At 43.1% G+C, this 25,217-nt stretch overlaps 1 protein-coding gene across 3 annotated transcripts in view; it reads right to left on the reverse strand.

Moving 5' to 3' along the window:
• LOC105833026 (semaphorin-5A) overlaps window positions 1-25,217 on the reverse strand; it is a 106,115-nt gene that overhangs the window by 40,434 nt on the left and 40,464 nt on the right. For all 3 annotated transcript variants that reach the window (XM_012674423.3, XM_036292520.1, XM_012674422.3), the window contains one exon: window positions 13,910-14,024. In XM_012674423.3, the coding sequence (XP_012529877.2) occupies window positions 13,910-14,000 (91 nt within the window). In that variant the 5' untranslated portion in view covers window positions 14,001-14,024. The remainder of the gene's footprint in view (window positions 1-13,909; window positions 14,025-25,217) is intronic.

Genomic DNA, 25,217 nt, shown 5'->3' on the forward strand with positions numbered 1-25,217 from the left:
CGGTCCGTGAGCTGAGACCGAAAAGTGCAATCGCAGATGCACCGTGCGTGTCCCCACGTAAGTATTCCGCTCGCGTAATTACGGTGAACACCCCCCCCCCCCTCGTGCTCTTTATCTCTCCTCCCAACCGTGCATCGCGATCACGTATCGCAACAATTGCGAGCGATCTACGACCGTTTTATGGTCGTAGACGTAGTGGTCGATCGACGCATCGACGATCCCGATCGCGATACTATTACGTATACTGTAAGATCACGTAAGCTCTAAACGTGCGTGGGCTAGGTTTGAGCGGATCAAAGTATCTATTCGTCGAAACCGAGCGTATATATTACGCTGTGCAAACGAACCGTGAAACGTAAAATTAAATTTGTTTAAAAAAACTTTCTCTCTATAGAGAACGCGCCAGAGAAAATCGAATACTAATCAACGTTCATGCTCACCGTCATTCTCTCGATTTTAACGGCGAAATTCATTTGCATTCACCGCACGTATTTTAACTCTTTATTTTTTTTTTAATTTAATCTCCCTGCAAATGTAACGTTTACATTTGTGAGGCTTTTCCAATTAAAACATCAGTCATAGAGATTTTTGTAGAGACATCTCTATAAAATTCTACTTGTGTGATTCCAAGGGGGAAAATTGCTACTCTGCCACGTTTTCTCTAAAGTCGCGCGACTAAAAGAGATCGTCGTAGAAAGCTCATCGAAGCATTATCGTAACATTATTATAGTAGGATAATTAACTTCGCATGCGGTTAGATACACAATATCGCAAAATTCAAGAGATAATTTATTAGCGCAAAAGATAACGAGCAATCCATATGCTCCAACATGCAATCAACTCGTTAATTTAGTCTGACTGCTTAACCAACTGTTTTTTATTCGATCAATATTATTGGACACGGGGATCTCTTTAAAAGAGCGCCTCGATAATCTATCTTGGTCACGAGTTTAGACAGTTAAGAGTGATTAATTACGCTATACAACGGGAGCCACGCCGAGGAAAGCCTAAAAAGTGGCGCGCACACGTGCGTAAACCTTAAACCGCATGTTCCCGCATTATTACGCGTGCAATCTCCGCAGGGCGCATTTACCACGACGTCCTGCGACAAAGCGGCATTTCCATCGCGTTGACGACGTAATTGAATAGGTTAATTGCCACCGGCGTGTTAACGCTCCGCGCCGAGAGCCATTGCGAGCTTCTGGGAACAAGAATAGAGGAGCGGTATCAACTGCGGGGAACCAAGCGGGAGCTTGACGATGAGGGGTGGACGCGGGGAAGACGCGGGCGTAATCACGAAACGATAGTCAGGCACGAGCAAGAAGAACACGAGCTAAGAGAACGGCCGTCTAAGATGCGCACAGCATCCCCCACCGGTGTCTCGGAGAGCGATCGTGCCGGGGCAAGCGGCTTCCAGTTAGGAGATCCCTTATCCGGAGAATAAGATCGGGGTCTTGTTAACCGCGGGCGAGCGTTGCCGTCGACCTCGCTATTGGAAATTTAACGACGGCTGAACGTTCGGGTAGATGAAAGGCGCTCGGCGTAATATTCACGGAGTTTTGAAATTCAATTTACGAAGCGGAACGATACCGGCCATCTATTTGGATCGTTTCATCTGTAGGCTAACTTTGTCGAAAGTTTCATACACTTTAAGTTTACGAAGCGGTACACGTAAACCAGAAGCCTACGTACGTCTACGTCAAAATCCGGAGGCTCGGCGTGGATTACAGATGGTCGGGATGTGTCTCGAGGCGATCTAAATCGATTCCGCATTGACCAAACAGGAAAAAAAAAAAACAAGACGAGATGATAAAGTGCGAGGTTCGCCGAACATATTTTTATTTCGCGTGCGATATGAAATATAACTCTCATCGCATCTGCTAGGTGACAGAATGTAAGAACATATTCATGGAAATATCTCGATTTTCATAAGAATGGGCCGTATCTCCTTCATCCCCGTTTGTCCCCCCCCCCCTTGCCCATTTCGGCGGTTTGGACGTAAATCTTCCTTCTCCTCGAGTGCTCGCGAGGGAAGCGAATGTGAGAGGTGTCGAGTATTACATATGGTACTACGCTCCGTCACATCTCGTTTCTACCGTGAGAGAAATCGGCGCGGTCGACGGTCCTCGGGTATCAGCGCGCCTTGCAGATTTCGCGACCTTGGCGCTGTCATTTATGAGATCGTTAACGTTCTCGGATACGCGCCCGGCGATCATTACGGTTTTACGACGGAGGAGCCAGCGTGGTCGATTGCACCTTATTATTAGCGACACGCGCTTAATCGGGCCCTCCGGGTCGTAAAAATTTTCGGATATGTCCACGACTCTCTCGGCTCGGCGCGTCGAACTTTCTCCGTGATTCGCACGTGGCGTAATGATATCGCATATGAAGATATTTACAATTCAAATCGGTCGACTCGCGATGATGAGCAATGGTTTTCATCTGAAACGCGATTTATTAAACGAATTAATAGCAGACGCACGACAGTTCCTTTATCGCGGCGCGTATCGAGAGCTCTTCTTATATAAACTCATTAAAGAGTTAAAAATTCAAAGAAGCCATGTTTAAAACTAGGATAACTAGAAATTACTCGATGCATTTTAATAAGGCACCAGCTGCTAATTTAAAAGCATCGTCATAACCTGGAAAACGTCAATGCGAAGGGGAAGAATGAGGGCCCTGAAAGAGAGTGCACTTTTACAAGAGTATTAAAGAGCCGCCGGTTAAAAGCGGAGTACCGTTTGTACTCGCAAACGTAATTAATTAGCACTCCAAAGTAGGTGATGTTTTTTTTTCCTTAACTGGACGCTGCTTGCCAACACGAGAAGGCCATATAATTCGGACTATTAAACGGCTACAAAAAAGGGGTATATAAAAAAAAATTAATGAATGCGCTATATACACGCGCGCAAGGAAAATAGATGAGGGCAAAACGAGTAAGGGCAGTATAGAGAAGGAGACCTGGTTCCACTTGTAATCGGCCGCTGGTGATGCAGTGTCCTTTATGGCGTAGGCAACACGACCATGGGGTGCCACGTGCAGGAGCCTCCTATTACACTCACCATGCAAAAACCGCTGCGCCCAGGAACGATTTATCGCGAGCCAAGACGTGCCTTAAGAACAAAATTAAATCGTGTAGGCGGATTATTCTCGTAAGTCGCATGAGGGCAGACGGACGTCCATGTCGGACGTGGGCACGCCTCGCGATGAGGGACAGATGATACCGCGAGAGTATCTGACGTAGTAAAAACGCGCGCTAGATCGCCCTTATGGTTACAATGACATAGCATGAGTTATAAAACGCACACATACACACGCAAAATTCATATAATTTCTATTTTTTTTATAAAAAGGCTAAATACTAAGTACCGAGGACGAAATGATCAACGGAGTCGTGAGTTGTTATCATTAGATAATTCGATTTTTTAGGCAGGTATACATTTTTAGAATTGAGAAATTGTTTTCAGCTATTACTTCACCGGCGATTCTCCCGACGTGCGAAGTTTGAAGAGACTCTTTTATCCTTATTTGCTTTGACATATGTAAATAACGTCGAATGATTTTCCTCGCGCCGCTCATCGTTTCCTACGCCAAGAATGAATTTTGCGCCATTGCGTTTCGCAAAACTCAGATGTTAATAGATGCGGCCTCAGCATCTCCTTTACCGAGTGATTTAATCAAGTCGCGAAGGTGTTGCTTGCGGCAACGATGATCGACGCTTGTCCACGTTACACGTTGTATGTACATAAAGAATTCGAGGCTAAAGTCGGGAGACTCGCGTGCGAAGGCGTTGCGTCGTCAGCGAGTTACGTGATGGCTCAATACGCACGATAGCAGTATAAACGCATCCGACAGAATCGCTACGGACAATCGAACGATATCGATTCGCGGCGCGCCACACGCGATAACAGATAACCACTGTCCTTGAGCCGTGGATGGCGGTTCCTTTCAGGCTTCATCCGGCTCGAATCCACTTCGAGAATCGCTTTCAAGGTGCCGAAGCGCGTTACAAATTGACGTGAAGTGGTTCGGTAAAGCAATGGAAGAAGCATTGGGTTCGTGAAAGATTTGTGGGCTTTTAAAAATCTTGAGAAAGAGGAATGCGAAAGATCTCGAGCACTTTTACAAACGCATTCTTCATGAAATATTCAGGAAAGACTGATAAATGTTATTGATAATTTCGAAAATTGAAGTGGTAATTTCAATAAAACGGGCTGTAGAGAAATATCTACTTATTATTCCGTTTTAAAACTCCAAGAGAGAAACGATGAAAATTACGTGTATTCCTCTCGTGCATCTCGTTTACGTAATATTTCGAAAAATCGATATATTTCAAAGAGGACGAAGAAAACACTTTCAAGAAAATTGCCACGGGCAACCGGGCGACATCAATTCTGTCACACGAGATAATGGATAATATCATCGTTCCGAGAACAGCGGTTTCTTTTGGTTTTCCGGTTATCCCGGACTCGAGTTCCCTTCAGAGAACGCTAGGAGGTGTTAACAAAGTCTCTTTCGCGAAACACATTACCGGAGTCCGCAGAGACCGCCACCTGAGCAAAAACTTCGCCGATAATCATTGAAAACTGACGTAAGGCGATTAAAGCGCAATTAGACGCTTTTTTGCACGCGAAGTGACGTAGGTAGATTCCGAACGAAGGCCGCGAAGGCCACTTTAAACCGCAGAGATCCTAGTCGATCCTGGGCGATGGAGAAAGGTACGATCGTAATCAAGTAACGAGGCGTGCCAAACAAAGGATCATCGACGGCTCGCCGCTTGCGCCATTATTGCGTTACAAGCAACATTTTTGTAACCCGTGGGTCGCCCCCGCACGGCGTTTGTTACTTTCATTAAGTCGTTGATGCTCCGTGATCACCGGGGACCAGGCGAAATTAAATTACGGGACGTACACTGCGCCGTAGTTCACGTTTTCGTAATTTTCGTCGTGGCTTTCACTCTTTTTTTTTTTCAGATTTCCGACAGACAGGCCAAACGCGGGTAAAATAATGGAGATTGAGCTCTGCTTGAATCAACATACTTTTAATTTGTATGCGTAATTCCATTAATCGCTTTCAAAAATGCTTCCGTTATTCAAAAATTGTATGTAGAATTATTATAAGAATGGTACAGATTGTTGTCTCTTAGTTACGCAAATGTCTCGAAAATAAATAATTAAACTGCTGACAGGTACTGTCATGTTTAAACGATATCAAGTCGCAATTATTGAAGCGATATCGCTCATAATGACGCAGATCGAAGAAGAGAAGATTCTTCTTCGGTCCTCGGTACGTTATCCGTCGCTGACGAGCCACGGGCGTCTCGCTGCAATAAATTTATCAACTCGGTTTCCTACCGCGCCACCCGTGGAGATTATAAATCCACCCACTGAAAGGAAGCGCGCGCCTTCGTGCCTTGCGCTCAGACGCAGGACATTGGTAGCCATTACAGCGAGCAAACCGCTGAGAAAAGGACGCGGTTAAAAAAAAAAAAAAAGGCTCGCGCCTTTCTTGGATACAGGCAATTTATTACACGGAAAGTTATTTATAGGAACGTATAAATTTCCTCATTTGAGGAGAGAAGGAGTTAAACAATAAATATACGCGCCGCTCACCCCGAGGACAAATAAACGTAAGTAGTTCTCTCTTCATGCGCGATTAAAATCATAAAATTTATGAAAGTTCACGCGACGCCAGCTGAGAGTTAATCAAGTTACCGCGAGAGAGATTTTCGTTTCCTCCTCGCCCCCCTGCTAGGAGGCCGAGATACAAATCGCTCTTATAAATCTGTCTGGGTCCGCGATTGCACTCCCGTCTCACTTGATCCCGCGGAACAGTATAGAGGGAAGGAAGGGACCTCGCGAGACGGGAAAAATTCAGCGCCGTTACAAGCGTGCGGCATTCTAGAAAGCGGATGGAAACGGGCCGGCGCGCGGCGCGGCGCGGTGGCGGCGCGCCTCACGATCACGGCAGCAGAGCGAAGCGGGTGCGAGAACGATCACGGCGTACGATACGGTGCGCCGAGGAACCCGAGAAGAGGAATACCTTTCCCTGGTACAGCGCACATTCGGAGGAGAGACATGGGGAGGGAGAGAGAGAGAGAGAAACTCGCGCGTACGCGCGCACGTCGGCGCGTGCCATAAGCGTCGCCCACGCGCGACACGCGCGGAGATTTTCTATCTTCAGCGCTGGCTACGTTCTCTCTCTCTCTCTCTCTCTCGGCTCCTCCTCATTTCTCTCTCGTTGCAAAGGTTATGAAAACAAAGGTTATAAGTGCATCGGTCTGAAAAATTGCGGACGTTTCAGTGCAAAGTTTCTACGCTACGTCTGCTGCGTTAACTGACCTAATATAGACCTGATATTATCTCTTATCTCTAATATTTTCATATTTTTGACATAGGCCCATTTTCACCAACTAAATTAACTTTAATCTCGGTTTAACTCACCTGTTATCTCATTTTAATGCTAGAGAATTAAAACGCGTAATTTCTAGTGCCAAATGTGCCCGACGTTCAGCAACGTCGACAACCGCGTCACGGTGAGAGCATAGGTATTTTGTTGCGTGCCACGAAATATAGAAGCGAGAATTCCACGCGGTTCGAATCGACAGACAGTGATGTTAGTTAGTGCACAAATCGGTTCTGGATCGGTAGCACTCGCTTACGGCGCGTGCTTGAACCTTCTGCCTACGCGCGCGAGCTAAACAGAATTTTTACGTTCGAGCTCAGAATCGGAATCGAATATGATATTCGATCGGATACTTTTTTTTCCCGCCACAGTTTCTAACCGAGCGCGATATGCATATTATAATTTATCCGCAATACTAGCCTCTATTACGAAACCCAGTCGATATTCGATACGATTCCGTATTTCCTCTCGAGCAGCTGTTCACTTTGCTGTTTCTTTTTAAAAACATAGATCGCGAACGCTCTCCGCCAGGGGATGGACTTCTCTAATTGATCAAAGTGCATCGTATATACGATAGCTCTCTCTTGCAACGTACGCCACACCGCTGATATGTAAATAAGCGCGTCGTTAACGAGAAATTATATTGAATAAATATAATTTCTCGGCCGGTTTATAAAAGGCATATCGCGATCGCGGATGAGCATACTTAAGAGTTAATGCAAAATGAGCGTAACGATATCGGGTTCGCTTGAGAAACCCGTTCTCGAAAGCAAATAATTGTCGCAATTTTCTCTCGCGCACTTACAAGGTAAATACCACGAGAAGTTGCCCCTATCGTCGATATAAAGACGAAAAAATAAAATATGAAAGCAAGACGTAGGCCGTGTCACGTAACCGTTACGTTAATTGTGCGGTACTTTCTACATTAAGCGAGACAGTAACATATTTTTTACCTGTTACATCAATTGTTATAATATAGAAAAATAATCTACAATCAATTAATGTTAACATATTATAACGTTGTTTAGATGCAACGGCGTGAATAAGCAATATCTTATGATATTGTATGTAATTGTTCGTTAAGAAAAATGCGGATTCTCGTTCGACAAATTGTTCTCTTTTCACAATTCGCTTCTCTACGGCCCGAAAATCCTGGCGGATTGGCGAACATCGATGATCGCCACTGCTGCGTCGCGTAACGAGAACACGAGGCGTACAACGGTCTCCTGTGGAAAATCTCACGAGCTTCCTCAGGACGCGGAACGGGTATAAATACGTGATTTACCACGCCGCGCCGAGATTTACGACACTTGCTCCTGGTCGGTACGGCCCGTCCGCGCGCGTTAAAACCACTCCCTGGCTCGGAAGTGAAGAGAACAGGAGTAGCCACGTTAGAGTGCCGATCGTTCGATTTAACTTTCTTAACTTTCATTTCCTAAGTGTATACGAAATATCTCGCGTCGAAAATATCTGGCGTTAACGAAAGAAGTATGCACGTGACCGTAGATGAGGAGATAATTGCGACTTACATAGTTCGCTCCTGGAGAATGTACGAGCGCGCGATGCAGAGCCGTGATTAAACTAAAACGGCATTTAAAATGTGAAGCCATTAAAGAAGCGTCTGTGTTAACCTTTAACTTGACGTGACGCTTACGGAAGATGGATTTACAATCGTATTGTAGAATATCTGCAGGAAACAAGGCGAAAGTTTAAGTTTAATTAAAAAGAAATATACGCAAAGAATTTATGCTTTAATTATGATAATTGCGTAAATATAATAATAATTATATAAAAATATAAATTTTATTTTTATTCATGGCAATAGTGTAACGCGCCTTTGTATTTTACCGTATTAAGCCTTCAGGAGTAACTAAAAATAGCTAAAACGTGTCAATACACGTTTTTACGCTTGTAGATAAAAACGTGCTCCAAGTTTGCGCCGTCTACGTGACGTTTTGGCACCTTGCAAATCACCACATCTTTTTTTTTTTCTTTTTCTCTTTAACCTTCGTGAATATGTCACGACGCGTGTTTTGCCGGCAGCAGAAGTTTCGTGCACGTACATTTGTATTTTTGAAACGTCGTGCGATTTCTCGCCATAAAATTTTACAGAACCTGAACATAGCCTCTGAAATTTGACAAGCAGTTTGCATACTTATTGCATTTATTATTAAATAAATTTGTAACAAAAGACACAAACCAAATGAAAGATTAAAAAATAAAAAGAAAGTAGGGGAAGAATAATACGCTTAAAAATTAATTCGCGAATAGTTGCACAAGTATGAGTACATTAACGTCATGAGTGCTAAAAACACAGGTAAAAGACAGAATCTATCTTTCAAGTCCATAAATGTTACATAAAAAGAGTGATATAAAAATACGGTTAGTAAATCAGTACGTGCGATTGCGTTTTCTCTTAAGACGCCGTCGGCCAAAATGGAATTCTTGCTTTCGACGTCGACATAACGAGAAACACACGGGAACGCATTTCCTACTTCATTTCCAGCAGCCTTCGGTCGTCGTGTACGGGGGCGGTATATAAAACGACTATTTATTCACGGCTGGATAATCAACGGGGCATCTCCGCGCTTTCGAGTCGCCACGAATGAAAATAAAGGAACGGTGAGAGAACGGGGAAATTTCATCTTGTTGTCGTGTCGTAGGCGTCGATCCGATAGCCTCGATCGCCGCGGACATCGCGCGGCAATTAAAGGAGAGAAAAGCGAGCGAGAAAATCGGGATCGAGTCGTGGCTGCCCGCGAGCTACGGTTGCCTCTAATATCGATGTCGTAATAACGTCCGGCCTTTTACGCGGACAGAAATAATTACGGTCTCGGTTACAATCGCGTGGCCGCGAGGGCGGAAACTGGCGCGAGCCTTTCGGTGATCCCGCAGCAAAACGCAACTGTAAACTGTGGCAAAATGGTAATTATCGATGGCGCCAGCTACGCCAAACGACACACAGAACACAGCTGCAACAGTAGTAGAAATTTATGCATCATAAACCCCCGGGGGCAGCGCGGCGCGACGACGAAACGCGGCAAAAGCGGGCGAGTAAGCGGAAAATCTCAATTGACATTTCGATAATAATTTCAGCTGGGGAAACTAGCCTTCGAGGCCTCGCTCGTTTCACTCGTTTCACGAGCGGATATCGTCCGCCCTCATAAAATTTCATACGCGCGTCGCAGGAACAGATATACTCGAGTTACGCGAAAGGGTACGCGATGATTGTGTAACCGCGGTGACCTAAGCGGATCGCTTTCCGTAATCGAGACATTGCGGTCGATATATATCCGAGGGATACCTCTATACGGTCGGCTGAAGACTGTTTCCCTCGCGTGAATCAAGCCGATCGACGGACACACCGCAAACAATCGCCGCGGGTTCTCAGGAGCGGAAGCGAGCCTTTTCCCGCGCGGGAAGGTACAATGTACCCTCGACGAGCCTTACGCCGGGATAATTAAAGGAGAATTGCTTTGTCATTTTCGACGTATAGGGGCACTTAACAAGGCCCGTTCGCGGATCTACGCGCGCGGTCCGTGTATTCGCTGCAATTTTAATTAGATTCGCACAGCGTCGCTCCTCCCCCGTGAAAGAGTTTCTCGTTGTTCCGCGAAGCTATTGTGCTCCCGCCGCATTGAGAAACAACGCGACTTTTTTTTTCTTCCGTGTTCTTCGAGGAACTTTTGAATTTTTAAAATATTCCGAGCTAGAAAGGATACAGGCTGGCAGAGTTAATTTTTATGCGATTCGTTATTCTTCACGATAAAAAGAAAGGGAATAAATTCCGTTCACCAAATTCACAGTCAAACATTAATGTTAAAATAATTTGACAAACGTGATTCGGCTACCGCGCTCTTTTTCGCATTGATACTCTCTCTCTCTCGCCGGAAGCGAAGTGTATTCGGTTACTTAATGCATATTCCACTGTACTTATTCGGCTATATCACCATACGCTATCCGGACAGCAGCGTGCAAATAATACCGTTACAGGAACACGACGTCCTGTACAGGCGTATCGCGTATACACCTGATGTCGTTGCCTTCTGACAATCGTGCAAGGTGAGGTTTTAACGAGCGAACTCTTCTGCCTGCGAATTTCTTTCGCGCGATCCCCCCCTCTTCCCCTCCGTTCTTGGATAAGAATATTCCTGAGATCTGATATTGACCTGTTGATGCTCGTCGCGTATTAGCAACACGATACCGTTACAAATAACGTACGTCGCTTTTGTGAACGTTAACAATGTGCTCACAATTACAACGCCTAGTCTCATACGATACCTACGCACAATGACAAAAAAAAATTCATCGGCGAGAGAGGAGACTGTAAGCGGAATATCGCGGCTGTTGTTCTGATCGAAATGAGTGGGAGAATTTATCATAGTCCAAGACTTAAAAATTTACGCGGGGAACTCTCTCTCTCTCTCTCTCTCTCTCTCTCGACAATCGGATCGTTTGTTTTGAAAAGTGCATGAGTCAGTACAGTTGAATTTCACAACAGAGAGACAAAGCGATACGGCGGGGAATAAACGATACTCCGTGCCCGCGCGTACATTTGCTTATTAGAGGCGGATCGATGAAATTAATATCTTCGATCTAAACCTCGCACTCTGCACACGCGTCATTATTTCTTCGTGTGAAAAAAAAAAAAACGTACGTGTTACCTTAATGCTTTGACCGTCCCGCGGTTCTCACATCTGTTGCGCGAAGGGAGGAACATATTTTGCACGACTGATCAATAAACATCACATTAAATTGACTAATAATTTGTATTAAAAGACGAGCCTTGCTAGCTTTCATTTTGTTAGTCGGCAATCGCAACAAATGCCGCTTTCGCAAATAAATATCGACGACCGCCGTTATTAAAGCGAGATTTTAAATCGCCGGGGACGCGATTCGCACGGAAAGCAATCGCGAATTCACGGAAAGAGAGATATCTCTCTGCATTACGCGCGCGTATTATCAGCGTGTGTGCCGTTGTTTTGTCGGTGATTGTTCTGCCTCTCGGCGGAGAAGCGGAATGGTACGCCGCAGAATCACAAATTATCATAACGACATTCCGAGGCTATCGCCAATGCCGTACATTTGCCTGAACAAACGAACGAACGGACGAACTGGACACGACGGCGATAGTTTTATTTTCACAATGAAGGAAAAAAAAGCGCGCGACCTTTGATTTCACGCCGGCGTAATTTTCATGGCCGACGCTACTTTAATCAAAGTTACACAACAGAGTGCAACTCGTACATAAGATATAATTCCTTATATTTTATTAAGCAATGAGAAATTAGACGAGAAATTAAGTAACGTTAATTTTGTTTCTCTCACAGCGTACGAATACACATGTAAATTTTAACTGCCAATAATTCGAGATTATCATTACATTATTTTGATCGGGAGAAGATTATACGGAGGGGGGGGGGGTAACACGAAGCGCCGCTTTTTAATTGCAGCCATATTCCGCATTCCGCGCGCGCGGCACGAAACGTGACGACGGCCACGAGAGACGCGCGGGAAAGCGTAACGAAATCGTGATTCAGTCTTAATACAGGGCTCACGATTATAGACTAGGGACTGTCGCATCTCGTCCGTAGCCGTCGGGCATCGGAGCCATCGTCGAGAGCGCGGGAAGCATTTTACGTGCAAATGCAAAATCACGGGTTGCACGCCGAGCTATATCTTTCCGCTACCTTCCTCCTTCCGATACCCGGGTGTTATTAGGTGGAAAAAAAAGGGCCGAGAGGCGGAGAGAAGAGTCGAGAAAAGGACGGGCTACCGCGCGCACCGGCGCCGCCGTCGGGAGCTAGAAAACGATGTTCATTAAGTTCGTTAAGGAACCTAAATCCCGGCTGGCCTGGAGGTACAAGGGTTTTCCGAGCGATTTCCACGCTTGACGGGCGTGGCGTCTGTTCTCCATCCATATAGGCGGCCACACACGTCCCACATCTTCAACACGATCTGCGTTTTCTCTAGGAGCGCGGGGCCGCGAATGCGCGCGATAATCGAGCCGCGCGAGCTCGCCTACGTGCTAACTGTACATTGTGGGTCATTGCTTGCGATAAGTGCCCTGAATGTCCGACATTTTTGCGAGATGTTAATGGGCTCGATCTCGGGCAGCGTGGCGCGCGCGAGGATATATATACTTTCTTTTATCGATTTTAGCTATGCCTACCCGACACCAGGTCGACGTGTCGTAGAGAAGCGGTTATGGGCGAAATTAAATTTGCATAAACGTCTCAGGCCGGCTCGAACCCGCTCGCTCGCCCGACGGATTTATGCCCGTCTTCCGGGACGGAAATCGTGCGGCTGCAGGGCTGCAGTTACTCTCCTAAGAGGAAATTCACCTACTTTTAACAATTATGCGCAATTACGCGCGACGATCCCTCATTATCGGTACGCGGAATAGCCTTGCTCTTTAACGCTTTCCCGCTAATGACACTTTGGCGAATCACGGGCTTTTCCTTTCGAATCCCGTCGAACGCGTAATTGCAAAGTTACTAACGGAAATTAAACTCTCTCGCGCTGAGTTGAACTGAAAGAATTCGAAGCGGGCGGAAACATTACTTTCCAGTTCATTTCGGAGGAATAACTTTCTTCAACTCGAAGCGCAATAATGCAGCGCTGGAGATATTGCAACGTTGCAGTAAACAATTAATCATCGAGCTCTTAAGCTGTTGAATTAACGAACGAGAAAAATAAATAAGTTATCGCAGTTATCGAATTCGCGGAAGCGGCCGAATGGAGCGATTAAAAGTTGAGAGCTTTCGAGTTTTCGATTGTTGACCGAGAGATCAAGACAGATTGGTCTTCCGTCAGAACTCAAGTGCGCAAAATCCCGATTCCGTGGCGGCTACGTGCGGGAGCGCACGATCGATCGAGCTTTCGCGGATCCGCCGGTCGGGGCGGGAATGGCACGCGTGGCATTTTTAACGGCGTCGATAACGCACCTGGCGCAATAATGCCCGCCTTCTTGATGAATGAAGTGCATTTCTGTCGCGGTCTCCGTGGGAGTGCTCCCGTTTTCCGCCGAGATAATCTCGCGACGAGAAACTCGCCGATCCTGTCCCGCGGCCGAGCCGAGCGAGAGAGGCTAGAAACACGGCGAATCCGTGAGGCACACGTGCACGCCTCTTATCGATAACGTGCAAATTATCGAATATCGGCGTATAATCGACGACTTCGCGGCTACTACCGCGAATTAACTCGAATGATAAAGTAATTAACGGTATATCGCACGGAAGAGATTGCTCTCGTGATATTATCGTACGTCTGGGGCGTCCGCGAATCGCGCGTAAATCGCGAAAGCTCGATGAGTCGTAGCGATCGGCTACCAGATTTTACACGCGGCTACGAATTGGAATCCGTCGAATCGACAAAATGAGAAATGCACCTCCTGCACGCGTGCGATTGCAGATCTCGGGAGTATAATTTACAGTTAACAAATAATAAACGAGACTTTGTACACGTTGATATCGAAATGAACGTCGGTTGAGTAGCTTCTTACCTTCGTATGAGATGTGGCGAAAATCCTCGGTAGCACGAGCGACGGCGACGAGGATCTGCAGCACCATCGTGTGCACGATCCACCGTTCCATCTTGGCCGCGTGCAATCCCCGCTTCTGCAACACGAAGTATTCATTCTTTTTTTTATTCTGACCTTCGTCCTTTTTTTCGGGTTATGTGGAAGTTCCGGAACTTCCTCTAATTGGAACGCGAGGCATCTCGGGCAGCAACGCACTACCAGGGTCGAGAGAGCCTGACTAATGGCAGGACATTGGGAAAAAAGCGAAATGGTCGCAGTAATAGCGAGAAAGAGAAGGAAAATGTAATAGAGAAAAAAAAGAGGAAGAGAAAATCGACGCGAGCGCGCGCGCGAGAGAGAGAGAGAGAGAGAGAGAGAGAGCGCATTCTCCATCCGCGTTCATTTCCTTTGACATTTGCGTGCTGTCACACCAACGAAACGGTCTTGGACGTTTCCTACGAACGGGCGGGCATGCATGCTGCAATTAATTGCGCGGGGATAAAACGTGCGATTATCCACGGCGCGATTAAGATCGATTGGGCCATTTCAAAGTAATCCACGGCAGAATGGGCGCGATTCCAACCAACGATCGCGTCAGCAACTTCTAGTGCGTCACGTAATGTCCCCCAATTAACTCACCGACGACGGCTCGTCTAGTCGAATCGGAAGGAGCTTCGATATCATTTTCACTATCCAGTTAGTAGCCGTTCATGCAAATCGTATCGCGACAATTAAATCCCGTGGGTCGCGCGCGGCGATTAAGCTACGACGTGCCGTGATTTAAGTAACTGGTTCGATGAGTTAATAAAGTCGTATTAACTCCAGGAACTAAGTTAACTACGTAGGAAATGAAACTGGGAACTGCAATAACTGCACTAACAATGTGAGAGAGCTGCGCGAGAGTTTCTAACTGTAACAAACGGCACACACATACACACACACACACACACAATTCATCCGTAATGGATTCACTTAATATTAATTGACAACTATTGCTCCCTTCGTCTCTCGACTGCGCAAAATTATTGCATACCGAAAGATAATAGAGCAATAAGCTTTCTCAAGTTAAAGCTGTATTCCTTTCGTGCAATTCTTTTGTTTCAACGCGACTGAAAATCGTTAATTCCTGGCGGCGTATTTAAATAAAAGAAATCCCCTAAGGTTAATCGACGACACGAGCGTATTTGTAACGGAACGAAGAATGTAGCTTGGCACACCAATTGCCGTGCGACTATTTAAGAGCTGGTCGAGTTACTGCGCCAGTTGTAGAATCGGCTTCCTACAAGACGCAGTACTATTACGTTGAATAATCACCGGATCGCCTTGAGATCGGACAAAAATCGCGACCGGACACGCTGACTGAGATCCCCGGAGCAGCTTTATATCTCGACCACTGCTACCGTCCCCCTTGATGGACGGTAATTAATTATGCGACCCGGAGCACTCGAATCAACAACGCTCCTGTCCTGTCAATTAACGTCCACTTTTGTTACTCACTCCGGTCCGCTGACAAAAAACTGTCATGACTATCTGATGAACGAACATGTACTCGAACAAACTACGGGCCTTCCTTGTGTACAAAGGCGCCGTAAAAAAAAAAAAAAAACCAATGAAACGGTATCTCTCAATGAATAAAATATTCACACATGAATGTATCAATAATTTTTTATTCCAAATAAAGACTTTTTCTCACAAAATTGCTTTCTTCTCACTTGTCACGGTAAAAGCGTGGCTTAGCGCAGATCTACGTGGAAAATAAATGGATTTCCGTGCGACTGTCCGTTAACAGGAGAATAACTATTAGCCTTGAGATTTCAAACGCGATTCTATTCGCCCCGTTCCGCGACGATGATCGCGTAAAAACGGTCTCGGATTATACGATAATTCGGCCGATCTCTCCTTTTACGCTTATTTTACAACGGTCAGCCGCGATTATCGCGTCCCAATTCGTTCCAGGCCTGGCGGCGGCGGCGGCGGCGGCGACGACGAGGGAAAAAGAATAAAAAAATGAGGTGGCGGAGGCTGTGGATATCTTCTGTACGTGCGCGTTCACACCCCGGCAGCGATCGGAACGACCTTAATGCACGCGAGGCTCCCGAGGAATGCAGATGCGCGCCTACGTATATACGCGCCGCATCTCTCCCGCGCGAGATGATTTATTCGTCTTGGCGTCGTGAGATCTCCCGCCTGTGACGCGGTGAGAATACTCTATGGCGAAATCCCGGTGTTGTACGTCACGCATCGATATTCATAAATGTCATAGCTGGTCCGCGTGATTCTGACAGATTGACCTTACGTCTTACCTCTCGTGACGTTATACTCGCTCGATCGTAACGACTTAGAGGATTAGATGTAGAGGCAAAGCTGCTTACCCATACACACGGAATCTTACATTCGTTTCTATTAAAAAAAAAAAGAAAGAAAGAGAAAATACCATATCTTTATTTATTTAAGTATCATCAGTCTGCTACTAATGCCATGTCAAATAGAGATTGATATTGTGAAATAATGATAAACAGTCATGAGGCTCATATATTTGTTTTCGTGATAACGAATCAGCGTAGAGTGATTGAACGATATCTCATGTCGAAGACGCAGATTTAGCGGTTCTCGCGAATCGAATGAACGTTCGATCGTCGTGGACGACGGCGACGGTCGCGTAGGTTTTATACGTTATCGAAAGTGCATCTGTGGATTTATGTACATGCATGCCAATGATGAATGGATCAACGAAATATCTGAAGGGGAGATGTCGTTATTATCGAGGAGCGTCTACACGGCAAATAAGAAATATCTAGCTAATTAAGCTGATAAATGCATGTAGCATATGTACACGCAGTAATTTGTTAAACTGTGCGCTCAGCATTTCAGATGTTAATGTCAAGTGGAAAGTACGCTTCTCCCCCTCCCCCCCTCTCCGTTTGAGTTTGCCTGTCACATGAAATTCGAATTGGTACAAGCTACAAAGTAAAAGTGCACACAACTATTTACGTATATACTTGTGATTTATTTAGCCATTTAGATTTTAGTGTCATAGACTGCAACTATTTCAGTATTTTCTCTCATCTTTCGTAAGACAAGAATAATATTTTGCCTGTCAGAAAAAAGAAAACGTTTATTCGTTAACGATAAATTAATAATTTTTCTTATATCCCCTGCCTTACTCTCCAATACAGAATTGATCTTTGCATTTCATTTCATCTATATAATTTTAAAAAAATTTAAGTATTAAAGATTTATTTAAACTTAAAAAATATTAATAATATAACTTTTTAAAAATTGTTAGACATATCCTATTGCTTATAGAAAGTCGAGATTCACGATTTTTGAGCATTGTGCTACTGATTAGCAGCGAACTTCATTGAGTTACATCACACTTCGAATTTCTACGGATTCCTATCCATTCAACGGACATCGTTACGTATTCCCAGAACTTGACTGGGCAATAACACATCAGAGAACGTTGATTAGAGAGCAATCACTGTATTCTTTGTTCCGGCAATCTAATCGCGACTTCATTTTCACTATCGCCTCGCCATAATCATTTCTCTATCGTCTGTTTACAGGCTCACGTGTCGATGTTTATGAATTCTATCCTCCGTATTCCCCCGTATCTTACGACAACGTCGAGCCCGAACCTCGAGCTCATCCATTATTTCGCTTGCATCCGCGGCCTCTCTATCGCGCTCGGATCTCGAGTTCGAGTAGCAGAGTACATCGTATCTATCCGTTCGCGTTTCTATTCGCCTATCTCTGAGAAATGCGCGACGTTACCTTACTCGTCGCGGACCGTAGCAACGCGGACATTTATGACTGCGCCATTAGTCTTTATACCCGGCGTCCCGGCGCGACGTGGCGAGATCTATCGCTATTTTGTGCTCGGACTCGCGTCCCGCTCGACTGCGCCTATCTATCTGCGGCGACCTATTTCTATGTATGTATATCCCAGAGAGACAGAGAGAAAGAGAGAAAAAGAGACGCTGTGTATTCCGCGGCTCATTTTATTCCGCGCTTACTTCGCGCCGGAATAAAATAACGACGCGTCTCACTCTGCGTTTACCGCCAGATAAACTCGTAAAACTTTAACTCGTAAGTCGGGCGCGCGTGTGGACCACACAGAGCGATCCGAAGTCAGGGTGTATACGAAATAACACAATGGACGCTCGCTGTAAACCGTTCGATGGAACGTACAGGGGTTAGAGCGGATGTCGTTTCCCGTGTCGCTTCCTATTACGTAGACCGTTTTTTTTTTTGGTAGCGTCCGAATTTTATATATGTTTTTGACCAAAACATTTTCTTTTTTTAAGTACATTTTGTCATTTTTGATCGGCAGATTCATCAAGATTGTTTACAGCCATGATTTTATTTTATCATTGAGAAACGGAATCTCCGTCATTTTTCACGATAGATATTCTCCTCCATAAAGAGTAGACAATATATCACAAGCATAGTTTGTTCGCTCGTGTTGCCCTCCCAAGTAGATAACGGCGTAATCATTTATATAAACTATTATGTAAATGGCGAAGTGATATTTTCGCTTACAATATCTTAAGGATTAACGATTATCTCCATAAAAGATACTGATATGATCTCTCACAGGGACCGTAACCATATTTTGGCGCGTCAAGCAGCGCGGATACACTAAATCGATATTCGGACAAGAACCGGTATATCGCAGCATGACATGACTGCTGACTAAATCGATATTACGCACGCATGTTATACTGTGAAAAGAGCGCCGCGCCGTATTATATTGAAAGATAACATTGCCTAATAATACATTCCTGATCGCGCGCGTCGAAATAATTCATCGTGACTGTTGTGACGTTGTGTAATTATTTCCCATTCAGGCGACCGTCACATTTGTTCAAACAAACGTCCTCATTTACGAGAGAATATCGTACGGTCAGAGAAGAGAGTGCGGTTGGTCATGGACGCCCTGTGTACGGTGATCCGAACGGTAGACGTAGATGCAAGGCGCTGCTACGTGGTGGACCACACGAGACAGACGGCACCAGACGACGACGGCGGCGGCGAACGGTAGAGACCAGCAAGGTCGTCGACCTCGCCTACGACTTGGTAGTACCAGCAGCTACTCCTCTACGCCAGGATCGAGACTCCGGGACTCTGTGACGTTGCAAATACGATCGCCGATAGTGTCGCGAATGATCGATTTATCCTCTCCGCTTTCCCTCCGCGACATGCACCATGCCCGGGCGCTACGATAACAATGCATGTGCTCGAGTACGGAAAAAGTACGTTTAACATGTAACGAGAAAGAATAGATTCTAATTTGAGCAGTATAGAATCAATCGCTGCACTCGGTAACAACTTGTTCTAATATCAATGATGTTTCTCTCCATTACTGAATAATCGATTCACTCGAATTCAGCATGGAAAAGTAACAGATATTATAGTAGCATTACAGAAATCACAACAAAATTAGCTCCATGCATTACTTTGTGTCTAACTTAAATTAAAAAATTGCGACAGAATTCGAAAAATAAAAATCAATTTTCAGTCAGCGAGAGAATCCAATCTCGTAAGTTTTCTCAATAGTTCCGGGATACATACGTTGTACAACAGATGAATGAGAAACAACATGATCATCAAAAATGCAGCTACACGACACGCGCTAGCGTTTCTCTCTTTCCTTATCTGTATTTCTTTTGTCTTTCGACGTCCGTCATCGTGACAGCTTGCTTTCTCGTCTATGAATAGATAGCGACATAAAAGAGGACATGAGACAAGAGGGGAACAAGCGGACTCACGTGGTTAAAGCGATCGTAGACACGTGCGCACCTATTCCGAGTGCAACGCGTGAGGGAGGCCTTTCAATACCTTTACGTTTGTTTACACGAAGACGTATCAACGAATCCGTCAGCAATTCCAAATCGATATTCAATAATTCGTTAAAGATTCCGCAGGGAATATTTAATAATAAACGTGCAGCCATTTTATCACTTTTGGCGACGCACAGAAATTAAGTTGCACATACAATTTTATATCAAATTTATAGTGTCATTATCTTTTAAACCAAATTGATGTAGCTGACGCTAGCAGTCAAAAACAGTAGCTAAATCGACTGATCGATCATTCGCGAAAGAACGTGCATTTTCCTAACTGTTATAAATATTTTTTAAATTAATTTTTATCGTTTTTTGCGCTTTACGACTAAACGTAAAATACGAGTTCCTCCAAATTTGGTGGAAATCGTATTTTGCGTTTAGACGTAAAGCGCAAAAAACGATATAAATTAACTTAAAAAATTTATAACAATTAGGAAAGTGCACGTCCTCCCGCGAATAATCGATCAGTCGACTGTCCGTTCTGAAAATATATTTCCAGCCAAATTTGAAGGAAGTCGTACCGTGCGTTTAGGCGTGAGATGTACAAGAAAATAAGAATTAATTAAATAAATGTTTATAACAATTAGAAAAATGCACGTTTTCTCGCGAATGAACGATCAGTCGATTGTCCGTTCTGGAAAGATATTTCCAGCCAAATTTGAAGGAAATCGTACTGTGCATTTAGGCGTGAGATGTACAAGAAAATAAGAATTAATTAAATAAATGTTTATAACAAATAGAAAAATGCACGTCCCCTCGCGAATGATCGATCAGTCAATTGTCCGTTCTGGAAAGATATTTCCAGCCAAATTTGAAGGAAATCGTACTGTGCGTTTAGGCGTGAGGTGTACAAGAAAATAAGAATTAATTACGTAAATGTTTATAACAAATAGAGAAATGCACGTCCTCTCGCGAATGATCGATCAGTCGATTATCCGTTCTGGAAAGATATTTCCAGCCAAATTTGAAGGAAATCGTACTGTGCGTTTAGGCGTGAGGTGTACAAGAAAATAAGAATTAATTAAATAAATGTTTATAACAATTAGAAAAATGCACGTCCTCTCGCGAATGAACGATCAGTCGATTGTCCGTTCTAGAAAGATATTTCCAGCTAAATTTGAAGGAAATCGTACTGTGCGTTTAGGCGTGAGATGTACAAGAAAATAAGAATTAATTAAATAAATGTTTATAACAATTAGAAAAATGCACGTTCTCTCGCGAATGAACGATCAGTCGATTGTCCGTTCTGGAAAGATATTTCCAGCCAAATTTGAAGGAAATCGTACTGTGCGTTTAGGCGTGAGGTGTACAAGAAAATAAGAATTAATTACATAAATGTTTATAACAAATAGAAAAATGCACGTCCTCTCGCGAATGATCGATCAGTCGATTGTCCGTTCTGGAAAGATATTTCCAGCCAAATTTGAAGGAAATCGTACTGTGCGTTTAGGCGTGAGATGTACAAGAAAATAAGAATTAATTAAATAAATGTTTATAACAAATAGAAAAATGCACGTCCTCTCGCGAATAATCGATCAGTCGATTGTCCGTTCTAGAAAGATATTTCCAGCTAAATTTGAAGGAAATCGTACTGTGCGTTTAGGCGTGAGATGTACAAGAAAATAAGAATTAATTAAATAAATGTTTATAACAATTAGAAAAATGCACGTTCTCTCGCGAATGAACGATCAGTCGATTGTCCGTTCTGGAAAGATATTTCCAGCCAAATTTGAAGGAAATCGTACTGTGCGTTTAGGCGTGAGATGTACAAGAAAATAAGAATTAATTAAATAAATGTTTATAACAAATAGAAAAATGCACGTCCCCTCGCGAATGATCAATCAGTCAATTGTCCGTTCTGGAAAGATATTTCCAGCCAAATTTGAAGGAAATCGTACTGTGCGTTTAGGCGTGAGGTGTACAAGAAAATAAGAATTAATTACATAAATGTTTATAACAAATAGAAAAATGCACGTCCTCTCGCGAATGATCGATCAGTCGATTGTCCGTTCTGGAAAGATATTTCCAGCCAAATTTGAAGGAAATCGTACTGTGCGTTTAGGCGTGAGGTGTACAAGAAAATAAGAATTAATTAAATAAATGTTTATAACAAATAGAAAAATGCACGTCCTCTCGCGAATAATCGATCAGTCGATTGTCCGTTCTAGAAAGATATTTCCAGCTAAATTTGAAGGAAATCGTACTGTGCGTTTAGGCGTGAGATGTACAAGAAAATAAGAATTAATTAAATAAATGTTTATAACAATTAGAAAAATGCACGTTCTCTCGCGAATGAACGATCAGTCGATTGTCCGTTCTGGAAAGATATTTCCAGCCAAATTTGAAGGAAATCGTACTGTGCGTTTAGGCGTGAGATGTACAAGAAAATAAGAATTAATTAAATAAATGTTTATAACAAATAGAAAAATGCACGTCCCCTCGCGAATGATCGATCAGTCAATTGTCCGTTCTGGAAAGATATTTCCAGCTAAATTTGAAGGAAATCGTACTGTGCGTTTAGGCGTGAGGTGTACAAGAAAATAAGAATTAATTACATAAATGTTTATAACAAATAGAAAAATGCACGTCCTCTCGCGAATGATCGATCAGTCGATTGTCCGTTCTGGAAAGATATTTCCAGCCAAATTTGAAGGAAATCGTACTGTGCGTTTAGGCGTGAGGTGTACAAGAAAATAAGAATTAATTAAATAAATGTTTATAACAAATAGAAAAATGCACGTCCTCTCGCGAATGATCGATCAGTCAATTGTCCGTTCTGGAAAGATATTTCCAGCCAAATTTGAAGGAAATCGTACTGTGCGTTTAGGCGTGAGGTGTACAAGAAAATAAGAATTAATTACATAAATGTTTATAACAAATAGAAAAATGCACGTCCTCTCGCGAATGATCGATCAGTCGATTGTCCGTTCTGGAAAGATATTTCCAGCCAAATTTGAAGGAAATCGTACTGTGCGTTTAGGCGTGAGATGTACAAGAAAATAAGAATTAATTAAATAAATGTTTATAACAAATAGAAAAATGCACGTCCGCTCGCGAATGATCGATCAGTCAATTGTCCGTTCTGGAAAGATATTTCCAGCCAAATTTGAAGGAAATCGTACTGTGCGTTTAGGCGTGAGGTGTACAAGAAAATAAGAATTAATTACATAAATGTTTATAACAAATAGAAAAATGCACGTCCTCTCGCGAATGATCGATCAGTCGATTGTCCGTTCTGGAAAGATATTTCCAGCCAAATTTGAAGGAAATCGTACTGTGCGTTTAGGCGTGAGGTGTACAAGAAAATAAGAATTAATTAAATAAATGTTTATAACAAATAGAAAAATGCACGTCCTCTCGCGAATAATCGATCAGTCGATTGTCCGTTCTAGAAAGATATTTCCAGCTAAATTTGAAGGAAATCGTACTGTGCGTTTAGGCGTGAGATGTACAAGAAAATAAGAATTAATTAAATAAATGTTTATAACAATTAGAAAAATGCACGTTCTCTCGCGAATGAACGATCAGTCGATTGTCCGTTCTGGAAAGATATTTCCAGCCAAATTTGAAGGAAATCGTACTGTGCGTTTAGGCGTGAGATGTACAAGAAAATAAGAATTAATTAAATAAATGTTTATAACAAATAGAAAAATGCACGTCCCCTCGCGAATGATCGATCAGTCAATTGTCCGTTCTGGAAAGATATTTCCAGCCAAATTTGAAGGAAATCGTACTGTGCGTTTAGGCGTGAGGTGTACAAGAAAATAAGAATTAATTAAATAAATGTTTATAACAAATAGAAAAATGCACGTCCTCTCGCGAATAATCGATCAGTCGATTGTCCGTTCTAGAAAGATATTTCCAACTAAATTTGAAGGAAATCGTACTGTGCGTTTAGGCGTGAGGTGTACAAGAAAATAAGAATTAATTAAATAAATGTTTATAACAATTAGAAAAATGCACGTCCTCTCGCGAATGAACGATCAGTCGATTGTCCGTTCTAGAAAGATATTTCCAGCTAAATTTGAAGGAAATCGTACTGTGCGTTTAGGCGTGAGATGTACAAGAAAATAAGAATTAATTAAATAAATGTTTATAACAATTAGAAAAATGCACGTTCTCTCGCGAATGAACGATCAGTCGATTGTCCGTTCTGGAAAGATATTTCCAGCCAAATTTGAAGGAAATCGTACTGTGCGTTTAGGCGTGAGGTGTACAAGAAAATAAGAATTAATTAAATAAATGTTTATAACAATTAGAAAAATGCACGTCCTCTCGCGAATGAACGATCAGTCGATTGTCCGTTCTGGAAAGATATTTCCAGCCAAATTTGAAGGAAATCGTACTGTGCGTTTAGGCGTGAGATGTACAAGAAAATAAGAATTAATTAAATAAATGTTTATAACAAATAGAAAAATGCACGTCCCCTCGCGAATGATCGATCAGTCGATTGTCCGTTCTGGAAAGATATTTCCAGCCTAATTTGAAGGAAATCGTACTGTGCGTTTAGGCGTGAGGTGTACAAGAAAATAAGAATTAATTAAATAAATGTTTATAACAAATAGAAAAATGCACGTCCTCTGGCGAATGATCGATCAGTCGATTGTCCGTTCTGGAAAGATATTTCCAGCCAAATTTAAAGGAAATCGTACTGTGCGTTTAGGCGTGAGGTGTACAAGAAAATAAGAATTAATTAAATAAATGTTTATAACAATTAGAAAAATGCACGTCCTCTCGCGAATGAACGATCAGTCGATTGTCCGTTCTGGAAAGATATTTCCAGCCAAATTTGAAGGAAATCGTACTGTGCGTTTAGGCGTGAGATGTACAAGAAAATAAGAATTAATTAAATAAATGTTTATAACAAATAGAAAAATGCACGTCCTCTCGCGAATGAACGATCAGTCGATTGTCCGTTCTGGAAAGATATTTCCAGCCAAATTTGAAGGAAATCGTACTGTGCGTTTAGGCGTGAGATGTACAAGAAAATAAGAATTAATTAAATAAATGTTTATAACAAATAGAAAAATGCACGTCCCCTCGCGAATGATCGATCAGTCGATTGTCCGTTCTGGAAAGATATTTCCAGCCAAATTTAAAGGAAATCGTACTGTGCGTTTAGGCGTGAGGTGTACAAGAAAATAAGAATTAATTAAATAAATGTTTATAACAATTAGAAAAATGCACGTCCTCTCGCGAATGAACGATCAGTCGATTGTCCGTTCTGGAAAGATATTTCCAGCCAAATTTGAAGGAAATCGTACTGTGCGTTTAGGCGTGAGATGTACAAGAAAATAAGAATTAATTAAATAAATGTTTATAACAAATAGAAAAATGCACGTCCTCTCGCAAATGAACGATCAGTCGATTGTCCGTTCTGGAAAGATATTTCCAGCCAAATTTGAAGGAAATCGTACTGTGCGTTTAGGCGTGAGATGTAC

This window comes from Monomorium pharaonis, chromosome 1 (assembly GCF_013373865.1).
Source record: "Monomorium pharaonis isolate MP-MQ-018 chromosome 1, ASM1337386v2, whole genome shotgun sequence".
Taxonomy (NCBI): Eukaryota; Metazoa; Arthropoda; class Insecta; order Hymenoptera; family Formicidae; genus Monomorium; species Monomorium pharaonis.